This window comes from Thunnus maccoyii, chromosome 10, assembly GCF_910596095.1.
Source record: "Thunnus maccoyii chromosome 10, fThuMac1.1, whole genome shotgun sequence".
Classification (NCBI taxonomy): domain Eukaryota; kingdom Metazoa; phylum Chordata; class Actinopteri; order Scombriformes; family Scombridae; genus Thunnus; species Thunnus maccoyii.
In genome coordinates this window covers 18,716,494-18,740,396 of record NC_056542.1, presented here as the reverse complement: position 1 = coordinate 18,740,396, position 23,903 = coordinate 18,716,494, and the positions used below count along the sequence as shown (strand labels likewise).

General features: G+C 38.1%; 4 protein-coding genes and 1 long non-coding RNA gene across 7 annotated transcripts in view; 3 read left to right on the top strand and 2 right to left on the bottom strand.

The window, feature by feature from the left end:
- fhod3b (formin homology 2 domain containing 3b) overlaps positions 1-12,912 on the bottom strand; it is a 112,556-nt gene extending 99,644 nt beyond the window's left edge. For 2 of the 3 annotated variants that reach the window (XM_042422808.1, XM_042422809.1), the window contains exon 1: positions 1,488-2,090. In XM_042422808.1, coding sequence (XP_042278742.1) covers positions 1,488-1,652 — 165 coding nt within the window. In that variant the 5' untranslated portion in view covers positions 1,653-2,090. Of the gene's footprint in view, positions 1-1,487; positions 2,091-12,831 lie in introns of those variants that run through there. The other variant, XM_042422810.1, reaches the window with a different exon arrangement.
- On the top strand, positions 2,043-9,353 carry slc6a19b (solute carrier family 6 member 19b). Its single transcript, XM_042422815.1, has 13 exons — positions 2,043-2,121; positions 3,737-3,938; positions 5,009-5,149; positions 5,231-5,368; positions 5,469-5,650; positions 5,732-5,842; positions 6,146-6,258; positions 6,357-6,485; positions 6,599-6,755; positions 6,885-7,089; positions 7,178-7,337; positions 7,797-7,959; positions 8,066-9,353. The coding sequence occupies exons 2-13, from the start codon at positions 3,740-3,742 to the stop codon at positions 8,267-8,269; spliced, it is 1,902 nt and encodes a 633-aa protein (XP_042278749.1). The 5' UTR covers positions 2,043-2,121; positions 3,737-3,739; the 3' UTR covers positions 8,270-9,353.
- Positions 10,657-15,832, top strand: LOC121904966 (sodium-dependent neutral amino acid transporter B(0)AT3-like). The gene is made up of 10 exons (XM_042422820.1): positions 10,657-10,807; positions 10,927-11,108; positions 11,646-11,756; positions 11,852-11,964; positions 12,053-12,181; positions 12,592-12,748; positions 12,838-13,042; positions 13,525-13,684; positions 13,771-13,933; positions 14,043-15,832. The coding sequence occupies exons 1-10, from the start codon at positions 10,717-10,719 to the stop codon at positions 14,220-14,222; spliced, it is 1,491 nt and encodes a 496-aa protein (XP_042278754.1). The 5' UTR covers positions 10,657-10,716; the 3' UTR covers positions 14,223-15,832.
- Positions 12,944-17,401, bottom strand: LOC121904970. The gene is made up of 4 exons (XR_006098326.1): positions 17,315-17,401; positions 16,435-16,465; positions 13,541-13,669; positions 12,944-13,024 (listed from the first exon to the last, which is right to left on the bottom strand). It is a non-coding gene; the product is annotated as an uncharacterized LOC121904970 (long non-coding RNA).
- On the top strand, positions 15,909-21,380 carry si:ch211-254p10.2 (solute carrier family 40 member 1). The gene is made up of 8 exons (XM_042422827.1): positions 15,909-16,187; positions 16,282-16,349; positions 16,513-16,672; positions 16,994-17,109; positions 17,320-17,446; positions 17,575-17,829; positions 18,520-19,200; positions 19,818-21,380. Exons 1-8 carry the CDS (start codon positions 16,085-16,087, stop codon positions 20,075-20,077), a joined length of 1,770 nt encoding a protein of 589 aa, XP_042278761.1. The 5' UTR covers positions 15,909-16,084; the 3' UTR covers positions 20,078-21,380.
- Positions 21,381-23,903: the final 2,523 nt, after the last annotated feature.

Genomic DNA, 23,903 nt, shown 5'->3' with positions numbered 1-23,903 from the left:
GCATCCTGAGGCTTCCGTGACTTATCTTACCAGCTCCACTCACACAAGATGGAGTACCACTGATCTGACAGAATGAAGAAAGACCTAAATTAGCTGTCTATTTACGCGACTTCACGGCCAGACTCAGATGAATGCTCAATAAAGACTCAACCTCAGATGCAGTGGCCCCTTTGCTTTGTTTAAATTTAAAGGTCAGTGGATGAGGCCTTTTGAAATGTTGTTTGGATGCAAATGCTCTCATCAGAAGGCAACAAACAGGCTACAGCATTTCTCAAGAAATACAGCAACCAGAGGCCTCTAAAAGAACAAAAGAATTATTTGTCACTGGCTTTCTTTGGGGAAACTTAAACAGGGCTATTGCAACATACTAAAGAGGAACATTAACTTATTTTAAGCTGTTTAAAACTGGCTATGAAGTTGGAGATCTTGAGAAGGCCAACTTTTGCAACCAAAACAATGTGTGCATCTACTCAAAGTCAAAAAATAAATGACAGCCAACATGATGCAGCTGAGCAAACACAACAATGTTGAAGTACAAGACTAATGAAAAAAACTGAATATGCCAAAAAGGTAACATGTCGAAATACTAATTTATGGGAAAATATGTTATGACAGTTTGGATGGATTGATGAGACGTTTTGTGAATTCAAATCTGGCACAAACTGGCTGGTGTATTACCCTCTTCCATCCCTCATCAACTGACCAACTGGGCACTTGACCCCACCTCCTCTAATTGGAGCTGTGTAGTGACAGGAGCAGTAGTGTTTTCCTACATGGACTTCAAGCCAGCTCATTCATGGTATCACAAATATAGAATAGGCTACTATGCCCATAAAATTTTTTTTATGTTTCTTGGTAGCATCATAACATGCAATACCCAGATTCTTTATGGTTAAGACAAGAAGAACTCCACTGAAAGTTGAGCTGTTGAACATTTTAGGTAAAGTCATATTAATATATTGTGTATACCACCTTTGCACCATCCATTACCTTGTTTGTCTTATACCCTTAGGCAAAATAACTTGCAGATTTTTAAAAGAAATTTTGAAAGTTCTCCAAAAGTGGAAATGATAAATAGTAAGCAAAAAAGCAGGTTAAATTGAAAAGGGATTACTGTTGTTGTAGGTAAACATTAATAGATGCCTGCCTCCTCCCCTCAGAATGGGGGTCCAATCCAAGATCATCTATATTAATATATATATAATATAATATTCCATGTCACACTGTAGGCCTATCATACTGAAATTGTGCACATAATAACTATTTGAATGAATGTCAATGCTCCATCAGCATCCCACATCAGCAAACCACTATAAGTCACTGGCTCAATGGTCCATTAGTTTTTGTTGGTAGTAACCATTATCAACATAGCTAATCATTAATTTGAAATGCTGTAAGTTGTATGTTGTAAGTTTCACTAGGCTTTGAAGAAACATGTACAACGTGTAAAAAGGAAGCAATGGAGATTTAAAAAGTATATTGCATACCTTCTGTGGGGCTTTTAGCAGCCTGTGGACTCCAGCAATCTGATTTATCAGAGGAATATCTTCCCTGAAAGTGTACAGAGGTGGCCTGGTGGGCTCGGGGAAATTAGTGCTGTTAAATGGATCAGTATCATCTAAGAACTGCACCCTGCATACAAACGTAGCCATGATGTATCCATGCAAGGCGAATTTAGATGATCAAAATAGTGGATGCGACACCAAAGCCTTTGACAGACGCGCAGCCCCTCGGGCAGAGAACCACCGGCAGGTCTTCTGCAGTAGCAAAATCCTGCACCCTCTGTTATCCTTGGACCTTCTCCATTCGCTTCATGCAGCGCAGATGACTCAGGACAGTGTACACAGCAGTCCAAAAGTAAAGATCCAGGGTACCTCGTTGAGAGGTACAGCTACTCAGTGCGGCGTGGAAATGAGCGGGGCGGCAGTATCCACTGGCATTGCGGGCAGTTGAAGTGCTGAGGCAGACTGCGGACGGGACTGCTACACTTGGCGCCTGGTCTGTGAGAGCGATGCGAAATCGGCTCCCTCCTCCAGCGCAAACTCTTTCCAGAGGACACAGCAGCCAAACCTCAGCCGGCCGAGAGAGCTCATATTACAGGCACAAGAGCGGCCTCCAGTGGTGAATATGAAAAGTGCACAAGACGAAGCTGGCAAAAACCAAACCATAAAATATGCTAATAGACACTGTATATATACAGATAGATACACAAAGAAAGTCTGTTTATTGCTGCTGATTTTTTTAATGTAGTTCTTAAATGTTTAAAAGCACCATGCACTGACAAAATTTCATTCATCTCCATTGCATCAAGTTATCAACCTGGTAAATAATACCAATATCTATGGTTAGAATAGGGATGGATATAATTAGAATTTTTTGATACTATTTCACAACACAGATGAGTTTCAACACTGACACAAAAACAATATCTTTTTGATACCTTATTGTACATACAGTATATACAGAAACCTATATATAGAATATAGACATTTTTTTCTACAAAACTCCTTTTCGTTCAATTAAGGAAACCAAATTTTGTTTGTTTCTTTTTGTGTTTGTGTTTCTAAACACAAACACAAAAAGAACCTTCCCTAAATAAAATGCAGTCTGAATTGGGGAATTCTGATCTAAAAATAAAGAAAAATCTAATTGAGTAGGTGAACAAGACTGAATCTAAGCATGCAATATCAACTTTAGTACTTAATAGTTTTTGATACCCAGAGCTATAGATACAATTTGGTCGATACCAAAGACTACTGAGAGGGCCCGTACCACTTAGAGGATAGGTTCTCAATTTTTCATTCATCATCAACTATTTATAAAAATAATAGTTAGGTGTCCAAATGAACATTGAAATAGGTTTTTCTTGCTATAATCATTCCTCCTGTTCATACTGGCGATGAGAAGATCCCTTCAAGTAAGTACGATGTAAGTAATACAAACATGTATTTAAAAGTTTGTCTGAAGCTGATATGAAGCTTCAGCTGTCCAGATTAGTCAAATCAAGTAGATATCTTTCAACATTACAGTTTTTTTAGTTCCTCTTTTTGTTACTATACTTCCACCACAGTTCAACAGGGAAACACTGAGGAAACACAAAGAGGGAAATTGATGCTAAAGAGATTGTAAATGTGGCAGATATCCACTTGATTTGACTAACTCAGACAGCTGAAGTCTCATATAAGCTCAGATAAACTTCTGAAATACATTTTTGCACAAAATGACTGTGTGGACACACTATGGATTTTGGCCCCCATCACTTACATTGAAAGCACATTTGAAGGGCATCTTTTAATAGCCAGTATGAATAGGACGAATGATTACAGCGAGGAAAACCTCTTTCAGTGTTTATATGGGACTTGTAAAATTGTGAACCTGTCCTTTAAGTGAGAAAATATGTTTTTTTGTCATGTGCGTGACCAAACCCTTTAAGTCATTACCATACAACAAATGCCATAAAAATGTTATTTTTATGGCATTTTTAGTCACAAGAACAGTAACATCTGTGCATTGACCCTTCCCCATCAGATAAGACACTAGTTAACTGTCATGCATGTTCCTACTCAGCTCAGGCTTCAAAGGCTGCACACCTACAACTGATGCTTTCTGACACTACAGTCTAGTCAATCTATTACAGAGGTCGACTACATTGGAACTCACAGTGTGAGCCACAATTTTACATTCCATTGCTGTACAGTGTGCGATTGTATCAGTACAATACTACAGTGTTTAACAGATCATGAAGCTACAACTACCAAATCCAGGCCTGGAGGACAGGATATTGTCCCATCAGCAGCTGGACAAGCTGGAGGAGGAAGAGGCTGGAGACAGACCAAAGTGGGACAACAAGGCCCAGTACATGCTGACCTGTGTGGGGTTTTGTGTGGGACTTGGAAATGTCTGGCGCTTCCCCTATTTGTGTCAGAGTCATGGAGGAGGCAAGTGATGCTTTTATGGTTTATAGCACTTATTCCACATTTTTAATAATGTACTTTTAATAAACACTGCTTGAGCAGAGGAAACATAATTAATTATAACTCATCCTGGTCAATTCAGACCTACCGAACAGTGTAACATTTAATTCAAAGCTTATTTTGTACTTGCTGTGCATCATTTTATTTTGTGAACAATTAAAATTTTTCCAAAAGTGTTTGTCTGCCGTCAAAAAGCTTTTAATATTGTGTGTTTGAAAAACAAACAGAAGAAAGTTTGCTTTTATTACAGAAGTCATAAGGCCTGTCAGCCAAAGTTAACTGACAAATGCACTTACACTCATTTACATACAGTTAAGTGTCTTTACAGTATTGAAGTGTTGGTCAGCCATAGATTTTTTTGTTTGTTTCTGCTTTATTTTTTATCTTCATATGAACATATTTTGTATTTTTACATTGTTTTTGTGTGTGAATGAATTGTTTGTTGTGATTTTATGATTTGTTATTGTTTTATTTTTGCAAACCTTTGTTCAAATTGCTGAGGGATGAATAAAGTGTTTTTTGAGCTGAATAGAATTGAACTGAAGTTATGGATCACTGGGTATGATGAGGTCTGTAAAATATTGGACATCCTTCTCCAAGTTAAGTAGTTAATGACCAACATCACAAGACCGCTGATGCAACAGCAACTATACCCTCGTAAGATCTGTAAAATGGTAGATTTAAGAAAACAAGCTCAAAGATAAGACATTTTATACCCTCTGAATGACAGGAAATTCTTGTAAAGTGCTCAACACAAAGGGCAAATGGCTCGCAATTTGCATTATAAACCCTACTGCATTAGCTGTGTGATTGTATCTCCACACATGCATCAAAAATGATTAACATCGAAGTAGACATTTAAATATATTTTCTCTTGAATATAAGGTCTTCTTATCTTGTCTTCAAAGATAGTTTGTACTCTGCTTCTGTATTTATTTCTATGCTTCCATAATCCTGTATTCAATGATATAAAAAAATAGCCTATAAATATTTACTAACACCATGACACAACAGTTTCTCTGTTTTTCTTTCAGGTGCCTTTATGATTCCATTTCTGATCCTGCTGGTTCTTGAAGGAATCCCACTTCTGCATCTTGAGTTTGCCATTGGTCAACGTTTGAGAAGAGGCAGTTTGGGAGTGTGGGCAACCATTCATCCTTATTTGACTGGGATTGGTAAGCAACATTTTGCATAATGTTTACAATAATTTCCGGAAAGGTGCCTTAAAAAACTGTTATGGAAACATGTATTTGCAGGGATTGCGTCCATGTGTGTATCTCTAACAATCAGCCTCTACTACAACACCATCATTGCCTGGATTCTTTGGTACTTTTTCAACTCATTTCAAGAGCCTCTACCTTGGAGCCACTGTCCCATGAATGCCAATTTAACAGGTAGTGCTACAACCTATACTGTACCTCTGCAGAATGGAAATTGAGGTTAGAATCTCTTGATTTCGGCGAATTGACACATACTGCTGTTAAATTCTGTCAGGCCTTGTCTCAGAGTGTGAGAGAAGCTCCCCAGTGGATTATTTCTGGTACAGGGAGACCCTAAACACAACTCCAAGGATTCAAGAGGATGGTGGAATGCAGTGGTGGATACTGTTATGTCATATTTGTGCGTGGTCTGTCCTCTATATCTGCATCATACGCGGGATTGAGACCACTGGGAAGGTACAGCATTTTTTCCAGCAATAATAGAGAAAATGTTCATTTAACTAACTAATAATGATGGAAATATCTTTTTTTCCTGAGGCTGTATATGTGACTTCAACCCTTCCCTATGTGGTGCTGACAATTTTTCTGATCAGAGGATTGACCCTGAAGGGCTCTCTGAATGGAGTGAAGTTTCTCTTCACACCAGATGTAAGTTGTATTTTTAAAACTAATTTCAACAAACATACTTGTCTTACTGCAGATAACAAATCAGAATGCATGAAACAAAAAAAATGCATGGAATTATTAAAACCCTGTTTTAGTACTGTTTATTAATCACTGAGATAATATTATGTATAATGAATAACCACTTGGAGAATCTACCAACCAACTGTCCAGCAATTTTAGTCCTCTGAATGCGCATTAACCTTAATTTTTTCATGAGAGTACCATACTGTGTATATCTCATAAAATACAATAACTGGTTAAACAATAATTGTCTACAATACACAGTTGTCAGAGCTGGCAAAACCATCAACATGGTTGGATGCAGGTGCTCAGGTTTTCTATTCCTTCTCTCTGGCTTTTGGCGGTCTCATTTCCTTCTCCAGCTACAACTCAGTGCAGTAAGTTTGGAATTTTGTTCAACCCTGCGTCACTGAAAGCGACAAGTATATGCACTCTTCTATTAATATATAAAAAACTTCCAACATTTTTCTTTCAGTAACAACTGTGAACAGGATGCAGTGATCATCTCTGTTATCAATGGTATCACCTCTGTCTATGCTGCCACTGTCATTTACACAATCATTGGCTTCAGAGCAACAGAAAGATTTGACAACTGTCTTGCTGGGTGCAGTATATCTTTTGTGTCTAATTATACATGTTAGCATCTCATATATTTTTCTTCTTCTTCCTCAACTGTGAAGACTTTTTTTTTTTAACCGAATGAATTTGTGGTTTTAGAAACATCATGACATTACTAAATGTGTTTGATCTTGCTGAGGACAACATCACTGACAGCAACTACAATCAAGTTTTACAACATCTTAACGAAACATATCCTGATGTAATTCAAAAGATGGATCTGAAAACCTGTGATTTGAATACTTTTCTCAGTGAGGTAAGATTTCATCAGTTCTGTGTAGGACAATTTATCCACCAGGGCAGCAGATTCACTTTTAATGGCAAAATGACGTGTTAATTTTCGAACGATGCATGTCATGCTTTGCTGTGCTGTGTCTGGACCTAGGGAGTTGAAGGAACTGGTTTAGCCTTCATTGTGTTCACTGAGGCCATTACAAAGATGCCCTTCTCACCACTGTGGGCGGTCCTTTTCTTCATAATGCTCTTCTGCCTCGGCCTGTCTTCTATGTTTGGTAACATTGAAGGAGTTCTAGTACCACTGCAAGACCTCAAAGTTTTCCCTAAGACATGGCCAAAAGAGGCTGTCACTGGTAATTCCACAGCTACAGTATTCTCAAATTTTACATTAATAAAGATCTCTATTACATTTTTTCAATTACAGTATTTGCCGTCCTTTAGGTGTAACGTGCGTGCTCTGCTGTCTGGTGGGTCTGATATTTCTCCAAGGCTCAGGGAACTATTGGCTTTCACTCTTTGACACTTATGGAGGATCCATCCCTCTGCTAGTTGTTGCGTTCTGCGAGATGATCTCAGTGGTATACATATATGGAATAGACAGGTGAAATTACAGTACAAATACAGTATTTTATAACTATATTCTTTCCTTTAAAATCATGTGTGTTGATGCTTCTTGATGTCTGTCTTCATTAATTGTACAGCACAGACACATTATATAATATCATGATTTTTCATATACTGCAAGGGATGTGAGCATCATACTAATAGCTCTGATATAATTTGCTTTATTGTTACTTGCATTTTCAGATTAGGGAAAATCAATCCTCAATCAATTTTCACCACCTCCATGATGGGTAATGCCCTTCGGGATGCCTTCACTCTTTTAAAGAAACGCTGTGTCATCACACAGTAGTTTAAAGCAGCATCATAAAGTTGATATCCACTAGGAACGTACTTCCTCTATCCTTCCTCCCACACTAGTATTTCACCACCTTTTCTATGCTATTACTTATTTTGTTTTGGCCACATCTTGATAATGTAATCTATTTTATCTCCTTAGGTTCAATGATGATATTCAGTTCATGATTGGGCACAAACCCAACATGTTCTGGCAAGCATCCTGGAGATTCATCAGCCCACTCATTATGTTTTTCATCTTGGTCTTTTACTTCATCACTAAAGTATCTGAAAAGGTCCTTTACAAAACCTGGGATCCTGAATCGGTAAATATTGGAATTATCTCCCTAGCATTATGGATGTTGATCTTGTAAAACATACTGTAAATGTACTATCAAAACCTCAAAAATATAATTTTTTCTCTCTTTGCAGGAGAATTTCCCAACACTGATAGAAAAGCCATATCCAGTCTGGATCTATGTGATCATCTTCATATTGGCAGGAATTCCAAGTATTGCTATACCTTTAGTCGGTGTATGGAAATGTTTCAAGACAAAGAAGAGTGATAAGTCACATCTCTACATTATCTCTGACCAAATTCTACTGAACAATATGACCCGAAAGTCCTCAGCCTAATATTCTTTTGTTAAATTCCAATTATTTTTAGAAGATAAACCCCCACTACTTTCTACTGAATCCAGCAAAAGCATATACTGTAATCTTAAAATACATGCACAACAGGTTGACAAACTAATGTGAATAACTCATGATTTAATATAATTCAATGCACTCCAAAAAAAACCCCAAACAAAACACAGAAACTATGAAGTTGAGTCACCTCAGTCTCAAGGTCAGGTTTCATAAAGGCAACCTTTTGGTGGCTATTATATTGGGTTGCATTATGCTGTAGTTCCTGTACTCATGATATTATGGCAATCATCTGTTTTCTTTTAGGAACATGGTATGCACCATTGGGCACAATATCTGAAATAAAATGATATGATTTATAATCTGTTCTTGAAACACTGTCTGAAGCCTCATATATAAGCCTGGTATATAAGGCCTGAGACAAAACCCTGCAATTTAGATCCCTGTTACTTCAGGTCAGACTCTGGTAACAGTGTATATTCCTAAGCAAGTTTATATAATGTGTCTGCAAATGAATTGACACAAGGGCAACCCATAAGGTTTCGGTATAAGCCTGTAGCAGATTTTTACCTTTGTAGGTTAAATTTGACTGGGTGTATAGGTATAGTCTATCATGTTGTTAAATACTTGGATTTAAGATTAACAGGAGGAGCTGCCCCATAACTTGGAGCCATGTAATGTAGTTACTCCTTGATGTCCAGCTGGGGTCACTATTGTGACGTGTTTATGGTGTTTGAGGAATGGACAAAAAAAAAAGAGATTAAATCAGCTGCACATTATTATTTGTAATCACTTTCTGCATTTGACTACAATTTGTATCGTGAATTACACTATTGGTGCTTCATGACTGTATTCTGTATGAATATGATATACAATAGAAATTCAATACAAGGCATTTTGAATAGTGTTTCTGGTGACTAAGACTGATAAGAAATTGCATACACTGCATGTTTTTGATTCCAATGTAAATGGCGTTTGGTCACTAATGTTGACTGAAATAACCCAGACTGTATGCAAATAACAGTAATGTAAACTGTATCACAGAACAAATTAAAAGGCATGTCTAGAATCAGTTTTATTTTCTGGGTTCCTTATTCTGTTTTTGCCTCTGTTATCGACATCATATCATGATGCTGATAGCATGAGGGCTTTTAATTAGACAAACAAGCCACACTGTTCCCTCAACTTCAAAAGCCAACAAGAAAAACGAGGCTGATAAAGTTAATGTCACCCTTTCGTCTCCTGAAACATACAGGTAACAAGTCACCAGGTCCTCCCCTTCTCCTCAGAACGAGTATAGACAAGCAAGACAGAACGGATCAGCGTTTGCCTCATAAAATATACCAAAAATGACAAAGGACAAACAAGTGATAGATGGTGGTGCTGAGCAGGAAGACATCACTGAAAGACCAAAGTGGGACAATCAAGTTCAATATTTGCTAACCTGCATAGGTTTTGCTGTGGGACTTGGAAATGTGTGGAGATTTCCATATTTGTGTCAAATCTATGGTGGAGGTAAGAACATTTTATTAACAGTGTGCTTTCTATTATCCTGTGGCTTTCTCACTAAAATAAAAAATATCAATAGTTTATACACTGCTTTAAGGGGGTGAGGTTAAAAGACATGCTTGAAGTTGAACATTTATTACATCAAAAATGCATAACTTTGTTTCTTGCAACATTTAATCTTTTCCATTTTCTCCATATCTATGATTTATCTACTTCAGATGTTTCCCGCTTGTATAATTCACCACTGTGCAAAATGGATGCATCATTAAAAATTGAGCAAAATGTTATCACACCTCCATACAGACAAAATGTATAGCATAGAGATGGCAAACAGTTACAATATGTCTAGCGTTAAGTTCTATTGCTTGGTATGAGTGAGTGCGATAAAGTTCTGATTGTTGATAATAAGATGTAAACGGAAACTGAATGACCTTCAACCATATACTGTATGCGATGCCATTTTTAAGGTTAAGTTGATTGCTCACTGAAAAAGTCTTGTTTAATGTTTATTTGAGAGTTATTGTAAGTAGTTTGGATCTGACTTTGTCATTTTGATCATTATTATCAGTGTTAAATTTGTTTTATTTCAAGGGGCGTTTTTGATTCCTTATATCATCGCCTTGGTGTTTGAGGGACTTCCTCTGCTGCACATGGAATTGGCCATTGGACAACGATTCCGCATGGGAAGTGTTGGAGTGTGGAATTCTATCTCCCCGTATCTGGGAGGTTTAGGTGAAATGGTTTAATATCAATGAACTTTATCCACTCAGGAAAGCAAGATGCCAAAATAAGGAAATGTCCAGAACATATATTCTGTATGATTGTCTTTATCTCACTGTCATCTGTACATTAATTTTTGATCGATATGTGTATACACAGGCGTGGCTTCTTTGTTAGTATCCTTCCTGGTTGGTCTGTTCTACAACATGATCCTGGCTTGGGTCCTCTGGTACTTCTTCCACTCCTTTCAAAGTCCACTTCCCTGGAGGGACTGCCCAGTAAACTTGAACCATACCGGTAATCTTTTTTTTTTCATCATAATAATATAAATTAACAATAAATGCTGAATAATAACTTAAGTAAAAGATAGAGGGTTCCATTAATTAATCACAATATGAATAATCTCTTTGATGCAGGCTATGTAAGTGAATGTGAAAAGAGCTCACCAGTGAACTATTTTTGGTATCATGAAACACTGAACATAACACCAAACATCGAGACCAGCGGGTCCTTACAGTGGTGGCTTGTGTTGTGTCTTGCATCTGCTTGGTGCCTCGTGTATATCTGCTTCATACGTGGAATTGAGACTATAGGAAAGGTAATTCATTATTTTGTACCATTAACAGTCTCTAAACAACTCATGGCAAAAATGTCAATACCATTAGATGACCACTGGTTTTAAATAATCATGAATTTGAGTTGTATCCTTAAGTTGCACTATTCAAGTAGGAATACACCTGCCCTATCAGCCTTAATCATGGATTCTGGCCTCAGCTTTCATTATTGGGAGGAATTTACCATGAATACAAGTTACTAATCTAAATTTAACAGCTAATAAAATCATGTCTTCTTAACATCAAAAGCAGGACTTACCAGAAATGTTGTTCAGTGTGTTTAATAAGCTTTTAACATGTTTACAGGCCCTGTTAAGGATAAGGATTAGAGCTATTAAAAACCTCTCAAACCTTAAGGCTCTTAACAATATCCTTCCAAAACAGACACACATTGCACATTGGCAATCAACTACATTGTAAAAGTGTTATAAATGGGAGTTTATGCAAATTATCCAAAAGTATACAAATGAAATGCATGTGTTTGACATGGATATTAAACAGTATCTAAACTTTCTCAACAGGCTATTTATGTCACAGCCACCTTTCCATATCTTGTCTTAACTATCTTCCTGGTCAGAGCCTTGACTCTGCCTGGAGCAAGTGATGGCTTAATATATCTCTTCACTCCAGATGTAAGTATGTTATTAGTTTCTTAGTGACACAGTTTTATGTCAAGACTTAATGAGTAAAATCTGAAAACTAACTGAAGTTAATATGTTCATCACAGTGGGAAACCTTGAAAAATCCTAAGGTCTGGTTGGATGCTGCTACTCAGATCTTTTTCTCTTTGTCTTTGGCCTTTGGAGGACTTATTGCTTTTTCTAGTTATAATCCCCAGAAGTAAGATATTTTTGAATATATTTCATTCATGAAAAACAGTATAATGTACAAAATACAAAAAATAAAAGACAGTATTTTATCTTTGCAGAAATAATTGTGAGAGAGATGCCCTAATTGTTGGATGTGTGAACAGTTTTACATCAATATATGCGTCAATTCCTATTTTTGCAATTCTTGGATTCAAAGCAAATGAAAACTACAATGACTGCCGAAATTGGTATGTACCAATGTAATTATGGTGTTCTATAGTACAGTATATCCAGCTTGATAATTATACAGTATTGTTATTGTATGCACAACTAATGATTATTTAATTATAAATCATTCAGACCTCAAAGCAGTGTGACTGCTGTAACTATACTATAGTCACTGTATTATTACTTAAGTATCAGTCAAAAAAAAGTTTGATATGAAACTGAAATAAGTTTTAAAAAAAAAAAGGAAAGGAAGTCTTACCTCTAACACTACAAGTAACAGATATTTTGTATTTTTACTTACATACATAACTTAAACAATCAATTAATCGTTCAAAAGAATATTTTCTATTTCCCCATCTAGTTAGTATTAATAATAACAAACTTGTAATACAAATATTAACTGACTGGTTTAATTTCTTGTTGATTTCAGGAACATACTGACATTGACAAATGCATTTGACATTGGCGATGAAAACATAACACTTAAAAACTACGATGACTGGTTCAACTATCTCAATAGAACTGATCCCATGAAGGTTGAAAACCTCAATCTAAAGACCTGCAATCTACAGACTTTCCTGGACCAGGTATAGTACATCTCTTACTATTAAAAGAGTTTTCTGAATGAAGTTTAGTGAGGGTGTCTATGACGTCATGTGTCCTGTCCTACCTGTAGAGTGCCTCTGGAACTGGACTGGCCTTTATTGTGTTCACTGAGGCGGTGATAAAAATGCCAGGCTCTCAGGTGTGGTCAGTGCTCTTCTTTGTCATGCTCTTCAGCCTGGGCCTGTCCTCCATGTTTGGAAATCTAGAGGGGGTCCTCACTCCTCTACTGGATCTGCACATGGTTCCACCCTGGATGCCTAAGGAGATATTCACAGGTAAATTGAACAATGTGATATGTAAGGTATTTGCAGTTTGGCCATTTAGGGCACTGACAGCATTAATTTGTATTATATTATTTTTTTTAAATTAAAGCGCAAAAGAACTATTTTACTTTCTCTACATAACAGTGATTATAACACACATTTAAAAATATCGCATGTGGAAATTTCAATCAAACATACACAGTGTTTCAACATATTTGATTTCATAACTTTCCCATTTCCATGTGTAATTATATCTTCACATTTAAAATAAATATTGGCATATGTAGTGGCAGATTTATATACTAAAAAAATTGCTTATATGTGTGAAAAATAGCATCTAAAGTGACATTGGCTGCATGATGTCTAAATGCAGGCGCACTTTTCTTTTATACACACATGTATTCAAATGACTTTTGTACAGGTAGGCTGTCTAAAGATTTCCATATTGGTGAACAAAATCTTGATTGCTACATTTACTCTTTTTTTGCTCATAGGGTTAATATGTCTCACCTCCTTTACTGTGGCCCTCATCTTTACTCTGGGCTCTGGAAACTACTGGCTAGAGATATTCAACAGCTATGTGGGATCCATGCCTCTGCTCATCATAGCATTCTTTGAGATCATGAGTGTGGTATACATCTATGGAATAAATAGGTGATATTGTAATTTCTGTCAACATTATACTTTCAATATTACTAAGTATATGAATGATTTGTTGAAAAGCGCCCATTTGCTCGCAGGTTTAATGACGATGTTGAATGGATGACGGGTCGGAGGCCGAACATGTACTGGCAGGTCACTTGGCGCTTTATCAGCCCTTTCATGCTTCTTGTGGTTTTTCTGGCATACATTGTGATTGAGGCTGAAAAACGACCGACATACAACGCTTGGAATCCAGATTATGTAAGGCAGATTTTACAATTGTTCTACAACCTCACTGTGTGGAATTTCTTAAATCCGGCACATAATGAAGAAAAAAAAACATTGACTTTCCACTCCATTATTCCCACAGGTGCACTTCCCGCTTGCTGATGTTCTGCACTACCCTGAATGGGTTTTCGTTATCTGTGTGCTCTTATCTGTCCTTCCTGTTGTCTCCATTCCTCTTGTGGCTCTCTACAAATTCACGGGCTTCCTGAAGAAGCGCATCATGAACAGGCACAATCAAAACCCATATGCAAACGAATTCTGAAATGGAGATTTGTAAATGATAATTTTAATCTGTTTTATCAGACTGGTGGTGACGACTACAAGTACATGTGAGAGATTTTGTCATTTAATAACGTCTTATTGTCTGTATTTTCCTTTTGGAACAGAAAGACAAACACTGAATCTTTTCATGTGTTTTTTTTCTGTATTTTGTATTATACAGCATTGCATTTTTCTAATTACGTTACAGCTTTAATGACATTATCACTGGTACAGTATTGGCAGTAACAGCTGTAATATAAGAATATTTGTACAGTTAAAATGCATACATTTTGTCTTAATTTACACAAGTGTATTTATTTTGGTGGAGGAAATGCAAACTCTGTCAGCCAGATCAAATCCATAGAAACATATTAACTAGAGAATACCACAGACAGGAAGTCAATATCAGGTTTGTGTTGATATGTGATTAAAGGAAGACAACAATTAATTTCCTGTGTTGTTGTTTTGAATGGGAACAAACGCAGAATGATGGATCACTTCGCTGAATTGTTTGCGATAAGCGCATTATTAATTCTCAAAAAAAATATCACAATTCATTTCAGTACACATGAACAAGCAATGCTGCACAAGTTAATATTTGTAGCGCTGTATTTTTTGTATGATCTGTTAACATCATCTGTCATTCCTTAATATTATGCATCGTCCTGTAAATCACATTCTTATCTGTCTAACGAACACATTGTGTTTAGTGATGTAGTATAGTTATGTTTTCTACCCTCTTTTACCTGCAGATGTTAATAGTGAAATGTGTTGCATGATGTATCCTTTATGTAACTTTTTTGCATGTCAACAGTGCATGTGGGAGTACGAGAGAGGGAAAGAGAGAGAGAGAGAGAGAGAGAGAGAGAGAGAGAGAGAGAGACAGAGAGAGAGAGAGAGACAGAGAGAGAGAGAGAGAGTATTAGGACTGCGCTTGTGTGCGTGATGGTGCATGTATGTGCTCACTGACCATGCGCATGTGCGTATTTTGAGTCATACGAGTTACACAGTTGTGCTTTTTGTGGTGTGGGTGGACAGTGATATTGTCCTCCCTGTGTCACGTGCTTTGGAATATGCTGGCTGCCTTTGTTGTCTCTCTGCCTGTTCTGCTTTTCTGGCACTTTCATACAATGGTGCACTTGAACACTGTGATGTTATTAAGCCTTTCAAACTACTACAGCTTGAATTCCAGCTCTCAGGAAAGACAAGCAACCCAATGTAGGATACATGGCACAAGATACATCATCAAGGAACAAGAGAAAGGATTGAGTGTAACACCAGAACAAAGGTGACTGACCCTGTTTTGACTTTAATTATTGTCAGTTTAAGACTGCATTTATAGAGCTATGCAAGGTGTCATGCTAATGCTATTTTCGCCACTGCCATATATGAATGACTTAACGAAATCTTATTGTATGCTTTTTCTGTTTGTTTTCTGGTTCACAATTTGACTTACCGAGCTATGGGAGCCATTATTTATGTGTCTTGTATATTTAAAAACCAAATGTGATGTGACTGATGTGAAGGAAATAAAACATGGAGTACTTAAAAGAGTAGTGTTGCAACATGCTTAAAAGGTTACAGCAGTTTGTTTAATCTAAAAACTTTTACTTTTTGGTGCTGTTCTAAAATTACTTACTAGTATGTTAATGAGTAAATAACCAATACTCCTATAAGTGTTCTAAACATTACTGTAGTCGTCATCAACTGAGCTGCCTTAGAAGAAAAACTAAAAACTGAACTGTCTGTCAACACGTCTAAGTGATGCTGTGACCTACAGTAATAAAAACGCTGTGCTATCAACAGTGGGAAAACAGTGCATCAAGTTCAACTGTTCTTTAACCTGCGATCCTACTCTAGGCAATGTCCCAGCGAGAAGATGCCTCTCAGTGTGGTGGAGTTGTGGTCGAGTTTGAGTCTGATGACATCAGGGATGCCAGAGCCAAGAAAGCTAGGAGTATACCAGGTGAACTCAATTTTGAATATCAACAGAATCTGTGCAAAGTGTTTCCAGCATATATAACGTGTCCTTATTCGATTTTCATGCGTTTCCTTGTAAGGTTCAGCTCTTATCTACCTCAAGGGTCCCAAGTTTCTCATCTATGTCAGTGGAGCCTTGTCAATGTGGGTAAGAATCATTTCCTGAAGAAACAGATTCCTGGAGCAATAGATAAGACATCGAAACTTAAATAAAAGCAAGGTAGACTACTTACTGTAAACTGTGTGTCAGCATCCGAACAGCACCTTGAAAAGCAAGACATAATGATGACCATTTATGTTGTGTTAAACAGGGTGACCGCATGTGGCACTTTGCAATCTCTGTGTTCCTGATTGAGCTGTACGGCCGTAACCTGCTGTTGACTGCAGTGTTTGGATTGGTAGTGGCTGGGTCTGTGCTCCTGCTTGGAGCTTTAATTGGAGACTGGGTTGATCGCAATCCAAGGAATAAAGGTATGCATGACAATTTTACATCCCTTAAAATTTTAGCATGCAGTCTGTGTATCATAGAAAAGTGATATAGATCAGTGGATCTCAATCTTGGGCCCTGAAGTCTGCTAGTTTCCTATCCTACCAGGTGGTAAATTGTATTCAACTAATGTCTCAAGTGTAAATCAGTTCCTGATTCAATAGCTAGACTCAACACCTGCAGGACTCTAGGCACAAGGTTCACAGCCACTGACTCATATCTGTCATGGCTAACGTTCATTTCTTACAGAATATATTATCTATGTTCTGAGAGTCTGAAATTGTTTTTTTTGTTCCCTATTTTAGTTGCACATGCATCTCTTTTCATTCAGAACATCTCAGTGACAGTATGTAGCATTGTGCTCATGTTGGTGTTCTCATATAAGCAAAGGATTGAACAGATCTGGGATGGATGGCTTACTGTGAGTAGACACTACATATTTGGCTAATAATTACATTTCATTACATGATACCATGTTGATTTGCATATAGGATATTCACCGTGATTACTACACAGAGGAGTTATTGCTGCTGTTGTTCCCTCTGTCCTGTGTCCCTGTTGTCTCTGCTTCTGAGCTTGTGGCTACTCTGTGCTGTCATAGTAACATGTTGCATCACAAAACTTACACAAGGTGGTTTGTTATACGGTGGTGATCGTCCTGGCAGATGTGGCAAACCTTGCAAGCACAGCGCTGACCATTGCCATTCAGAGGGACTGGATTGTGGTTATCACCGGCTACAACCGAGGTCACCTAGCTGGTAAGGGGATTCGCTCTCTGTGAATGCGCATATTCGTTGTGCTCCATGTTTGTCATGGGTTTCAGTCAGGTCAGACAAGTCCTCTAGTGGAAGCACATTAACCTCTGTGTCTTTGATCCTGACAAAAGGGATGAATGCGACCATGAGGCGGATAGATCAGGTGACTAACATCCTGGCCCCACTAGCAGTGGGACAGGTCATGACCCTGGCCTCCAATGTAGTTGGCTGTGGCTTCATCCTGGGATGGAACCTTGTGTCTCTCATAGTGGAATTCTTCTTCTTGTCACGGGTGTACCGCATCGTCCCCGCTCTTTCAATCAAACCACCGGCGGAGGAAGTAGATGAGGTGTATCTGCAAAGGATCGAGAGGAGAGACTCACAAGGTATGGACTGATCAAAGTGTGATTTTTTTAAAAATGATTTTTGACTTCCCGTCATCCTAGAGTTTAACATTAGAATGCTATGCCCTGAAGTCTAAAGCCTGCACCATTGCAGATTCACAGAAAGTAAGCATAAAGGACACAATAAGTGTGAAATTAGGATAAACTACTGTATGCTGCCAGTGCTTGCTTGTAGTTGGCAATATAGAGACACACAGCAGCAACTTTTAACAGCAGGTGATTATGCAATGCAAGTTGGAATCAGATGAGCTATTAAGGATGCTGTTGAAGTGAGAGATTGGTGCCACAGGATTTTCATGTGCAGGTGGTTTGAAGGAAAGACATTAGTAAGTAAGCAAGTTAAAAAAATAGACCATCAAACAATCAGCTACCATGGGACTGTTGATCATTAAAAGGACTTACAGCAAGTAATTATAGAATTGACAGATGGCACCTGAGAACGGTGTACATTATTAAAGACAGTCCTCAGTTTGTGTATAGTACCTTACTGCCACATGGTTTGAATTCCAATTGTGACCCATGAATTTGAGTGTAATTGGTCTGCATTTGACATGATGTAGACTCAACCATGACATGATGGTTGGAGCAAAAAGAGTGCAGTACACCAACTGAGGATCCAGCCTTTAAAATTGATGGATAGAGGTGACTGAAAAACGTCCTATTTCTCATCAGGGGAAGGTAATGTTGTGCAACCTCAACCTCTGACAGAAGGCAACTGCAACACGAGCCTCCACCTAAAAGAAATCACGAACCTACCCCTGTGCTTCCGGAGGTTTCGCTGGCTGGTGAGCACCTGTAAAGACGGCTGGAGGGCCTACTATCGCCAGCCTGTTTTCCTGGCAGGCATGGGTCTAGCTTTCCTCTACACCACAGTGCTGGGCTTTGACTGCATCACCACTGGCTACGCCTATACTCAGGGCATAAGTGGCTCGCTCCTTAGTCTACTGATGGGTGTGTCAGCTATCACAGGGCTTTTGGGCACCGTGATGTTCACCAGACTGAGGAAGACTTATGGCCTGGTTAACACAGGCATCATCTCCAGCTGCCTTCACCTGTGCTGCTTGCTACTGTGTGTGGCCTCTGTGTTTGCCCCTGGCAGCCCTATGGATCTTAGCTTGCTGATGCCCTACATCACCTCCAATTCCTCCACTGAGCTTGGAAGGATGGCTAGCCAAAGGCAAAAACACACTTATCCTCTAAGGGGAGGCAGCAATCAGCCATTGCTACCCGACCGCTCCTCCATCCATTGGACGAACAACACTGTGCTTTTTGACAATGTGCCCTCTGATACAGCACCTGAATCATACATCTCCATTATCCTGCTGTTCTTGGGTGTCATCACGGCACGCATTGGTGAGTAGACAGGCATACAAAACTGTCTGGAATCAATAGTATTGACCCTAAAAGTTAGATGAATCCACATATTACATTGATGATTATGATGCATGGGAATACTGTTAACTGTAGACCCTGACCAATACACTGGCTTGGCCGATATCATCAGCTGAATTTTTTTAAATCATAGATATGGTGGCATTTATGTGGGGGCAATAAATAATAAGTTGAACAAAGATATGTTTGAGGTAATCTATAAAATGTTGCCATTATGTAGTTTGTCCACCAGAGAGCACTATCATTTTTTTCAAATGTAAAATGTCCTGTTCAGTACATATACTGGTCTATTTTTTGACATTTATTGATAGTTGACAGTGGAGAGTTGCAATTTCAGAGCAGGTACAATTTCAGATCAAATTTATTGAAAATTCATCAAAATTATTTGATAATCATACTTAAGGGATCCTTAAAACTGTTTTTTTTTAAACTCAAATATCAATGTCAGTATCAGCCTCAAAAATCCAGTATTGGTCCGTGTGTGAACAGCTGAATATTTCTAGAACTGTTGTGACTATTGGCTAAGACTATTTAATGACTAGGTCAACTTTTAAACCCCGGTGACATCTGTGTTTTAGGTCTCTGGTCCTTCGACCTGACAGTGACTCAGCTCCTGCAGGAGAACATCTGTGAGTCAGAAAGAGGTGTGGTAAATGGGGTACAGAGCTCTATGAATTACCTGATGGACCTGCTCCACTTCATCATGGTCATCTCTGCTCCACAGCCACAGCACTTTGGTATCCTAGTTATCATTTCTGTACTATTCATCACCACTGGGCATACTATGTACTTCCTGTATGCGCACAAAGCCAAGAGAAAACGCCGCCTCGACACATAAGGAGCAGCCACGGCCCACACATCCAGGCACGAGATGCCAGCACTGACTCCACTCTGCACATGTGAAATGAATGTCTCCCTCCTGTTCCTTCAGCAATCTTATTGCATCACTCCACTCCCGACTTAGCCATTCATTTCAGCACAACACAGCAAGAGTCTGTCCCACCTCGGCTGCTTTCTTCCTGCAGGGCCATGTGCCACAGCAGCAAACAAGAACTCAGGTGAAGTAGAGTGGGAGACACACTCTGTTTCGTGTACATAAGTTGAGGTGGCCACAATAAACGCAGCAATGGTACCTCCAGGGGAGATGTCCTAATCTAACATACAACAGGACTCTAAGGCACCAGCACATGCCTTTGCGAACCCTGTGGGATTACTGCAAGACTTTCATCAAACTAGCCTGTTATCTTACATAGCTTTTTGGATGGAAGGGTGGATGGATGGAGAGATTTTTTCTAACCTTCACACAGTAAAGAACTGGTGTTGTGAGGAAAACAGTGATACATAAAAAATAAAAACAAGACGAGACGGTACTTTTACAAGTGGCATAGATGTTACTGATCCGTCCACTTGGAAATATTCCAGGATGTCCAAAAAGGAATATAAAGGGAACTTGACGTGAGATTGTCTAATTAAAAAAAATAAAAAATAAAATCAGAAAGGCAGCCTCCCCTTTTAATGGACAGCAGTGAAAGGACAAAATATTTCCTTCCCCTGGTTTGTTTCTCTGTGGATGAATCAAGCAAACATTTGCCTTTCTTTTAAGCATGTAAACCTGCTTTATGGATTACAGCAATAAAACCAACATTTTTTTCTAGAGAGCAGAACTGCCAGCTTTTATCACATCCCGTCATTTACTTTAAACACAATCCAATACAAAAAACTTTATTCGAATTGCTTGTGTATTTATATAAATGAAAAATAGTTTCCAAACTTTCTTTCCTTCCCATATAAAGAGTGATATTAATAGTTTTATAGAAATCCAAAAGGAAAGTAATCTTCATTTTGTGACATGTTTGAAATCAACAATAGCTGTATGTTGATAGCAAACATCTATCACTACTATTGGCAGTATTGTTTTACATTTTGCTTCATACTTTTGTAGTTCTGATGAACTTAACATTACCTTACCTCAACAAAGAACAAGAACACTGTTGGGAATATGACTTGGGAATTACTCTCAGCTACTGTATGTTTTCATATTTCCTTCATGTACAGTGGAAATAGAATCAAAGTTGAACATTTTGTCATACAATCAGCAACACATCTCCATATATTTGTATAATTTTCCTGTGAAGTTTATGTATTGTGTGTTGTCATTATTTGTTTTAGACTGATAATTATTATAATAAAGATGAATGAAGATGATGTTTGACATCAAATCTTTTGACAAGAATATTCAACAAATAAATATATGTGATTTAAAACGAAGTGCTACACATCCAAGATGAATTTTTACTCAGGGATCTAAATATACTGCAAAATGTCATTGATGACATTGTGACAGTAAATGTGTTTGACTCTATTCGGTCACAGTCTGATATTTAAAACAAGACAGAGTCTGCAGCCATGCTTGCAGCTCTGTGATACTGTACTTTAGCACAGTGGTGCACTGAGCTAAATGCTAATGTCAGCATGCTAACATGCTCACAATGACAATGCCAACATACAGATATATAATGTTTACCATTTTCACCATCTTAGTTTGCCATGCTTACATTTGCTAATTAGCACCAAACACAAAGTACAGCTGAGGCTGATGGGAATGTCATTAATTTTGCAGGTATTTGGCCATAAACCAAACTATTGGAAAATTATACTTTTGAACTGTTGATGGCACTAGATGTAAAGTAAGGGAATCGCCAAATGTATTACAATGAGGGTGACATGAATTTTCCTTGCATTCTATCCAACACTTACCAAGAATTTTGACTCAAAATCACATGGTGGCACTTGGGGAAAAGTCAAGGGTCATTTGCATCATTATCCTCTTGGCAACATTAATATTTCAGCCTGGAACAAAGTGGTAGACCAACCTAAACAAACCGACATTGCCATCCCAAAATGTCTCACCAATTAAACCTTCATAAATTAATCTTAGTACTGGAATTATTCCAAGAAAACGAACAGCACCGCAGTTTAATGCTGTCTGTCTCTTGTGAACTCATATTTCATATTTAAGGGAATACATTTACAGAATCCTTGACTCTCAAAGGTTCATTAAAGATTCTGCAGATGGGCTTCCCCTAATAACCCCTGACCTTGCAGTCCAACCACTAGAGAGCATACACACCCTGAAAATATAGTACCTCATGTAGTTCACTATCAATCAGAATAGAGCTGTAGCACCTACAAAGCTATCACAGCATAGCATAAATACCCATTGAAGGGTAAAGCAACAGCAAGGAGAAGAATATAATACACACAACACAGTATATAAAGGACATTAACATATCACAGCCGGGGAATATACTGTAACATTATGCAAAAGCAATGACTTTTCGTGGCCAGTAGAGGTCAATGTCACCTTTAATGGTCAACACTATGCCAATAGACAGTAGAGAAGCTTTAGAAATTTGTGCATTAGTACCACAGAAATGATGTGTAAAAAAATATGTGTATAAATGTAAAAAATGTCTTTCTAAAAATTGTCTGCTTCATCCAACAGTGATTATCATACTGGTGATTATCATCCACAGGAGAACAGGACATACAAGGGTCGACAGAAAATTGGTAACACAAATTGTTTTGAAGGTGATGGAAGTCCAGCTGGCCCTCCAGATACTCCCATCTGCAGTGTCTGATATCACCAACATGTATCTCAAGTCATATTTTCAGTGAACAGGTGCACCAGTAGTACTGAACAGTCACAATACAGTACTAAAGTATGTACAGGAATCCCAGAAATGAGTGGTGTCCGCAATATTGCCACCATACAAGTCAAATGGAGTTCCAATAAACTGGTTAGTACTAATTAGCGTTAGCACAGTAAATCTGAATTTGTATGGTTATGGGGGGCATCTGTTTCATATTACTGTGTGTTAAGTCATTCCACAATGATGCTGACGACCAGCTTCTGCCACTATTATAAATCCCAATCCAATTGCTGCCCTAACTTGTAACACTGAATTTAGACTGTAATGCATCCATCGCAACCATGGGAAGTGTGTAATTACTCTGGTAATGTGCAGAAGCCACGAGTAGGCTGTCAAAAGTATATACAGTCCATGGGTGAAGGCAACTAGCCAGTGCTGTTGTGGAACTAGCTGATATGTTTCAAACTTGAAAATGAATCAGTACAGGTGATTCAATCATTCATTTTTGCTTTGCTATTTTGCAGGAGTCTACGTTTTGTGTGGTGCAGGGTAAGAAACCCATTGAAAGAGAAATAAAAAGTATGCAGAATGTTACGTCAAGATGTTTGCTGCCTTTTCAATGCATACATTATGCAGGTAGATAGAAATAATTTTAAATAAGGCAAAGTGAATAATAACAAAATTCCACCTAAAAAATGCAACTGGCATCACTGAAAAGAGAGAGAAAAAAACTAAATGAACAAATAAACTTTCATCATTTTCTGGTGGGGCATTATCATCTCAGGTGTCAGGATATTATTTTTCATCCAATAAATATACCAGAAAACAAAGCTTCCCTGATTAAAACAACAGCATTTTAATTAACTTTTCTGTGGTGCAATAAATTCCTTTCCAGTTGGAAGTAAAAATGTGTTCTCAGTGGCACTTCACTGAGGCAAGGTGCCAGCTGTGCCAAGCTCAGGTGACTAGCCAAGTTTAATGATGAAGAGGCACCCCACCGCCAATGCAGCT

Bases quoted from the DNA above. Each gene is read 5' to 3' on its own strand.
- slc6a19b (XM_042422815.1), top strand. From the start codon at position 3,740: ATGAAGCTACAACTACCAAATCCAGGCCTGGAGGACAGGATATTGTCC. The intron at 6,486-6,598 runs GTGCAGTATATC...TTGTGGTTTTAG, and splicing joins TTTGACAACTGTCTTGCTGG to AAACATCATGACATTACTAA. The intron at 7,960-8,065 runs GTAAATATTGGA...CTCTCTTTGCAG, and splicing joins AAACCTGGGATCCTGAATCG to GAGAATTTCCCAACACTGAT.
- LOC121904966 (XM_042422820.1), top strand. From the start codon at position 10,717: ATGATCCTGGCTTGGGTCCTCTGGTACTTCTTCCACTCCTTTCAAAGT. The intron at 13,043-13,524 runs GTAAATTGAACA...TTTTGCTCATAG, and splicing joins GCCTAAGGAGATATTCACAG to GGTTAATATGTCTCACCTCC. The intron at 13,685-13,770 runs GTGATATTGTAA...ATTTGCTCGCAG, and splicing joins TACATCTATGGAATAAATAG to GTTTAATGACGATGTTGAAT.
- si:ch211-254p10.2 (XM_042422827.1), top strand. From the start codon at position 16,085: ATGTCCCAGCGAGAAGATGCCTCTCAGTGTGGTGGAGTTGTGGTCGAG. The intron at 16,188-16,281 runs GTGAACTCAATT...TTTCCTTGTAAG, and splicing joins GAAAGCTAGGAGTATACCAG to GTTCAGCTCTTATCTACCTC. The intron at 16,350-16,512 runs GTAAGAATCATT...TGTGTTAAACAG, and splicing joins GTGGAGCCTTGTCAATGTGG to GGTGACCGCATGTGGCACTT.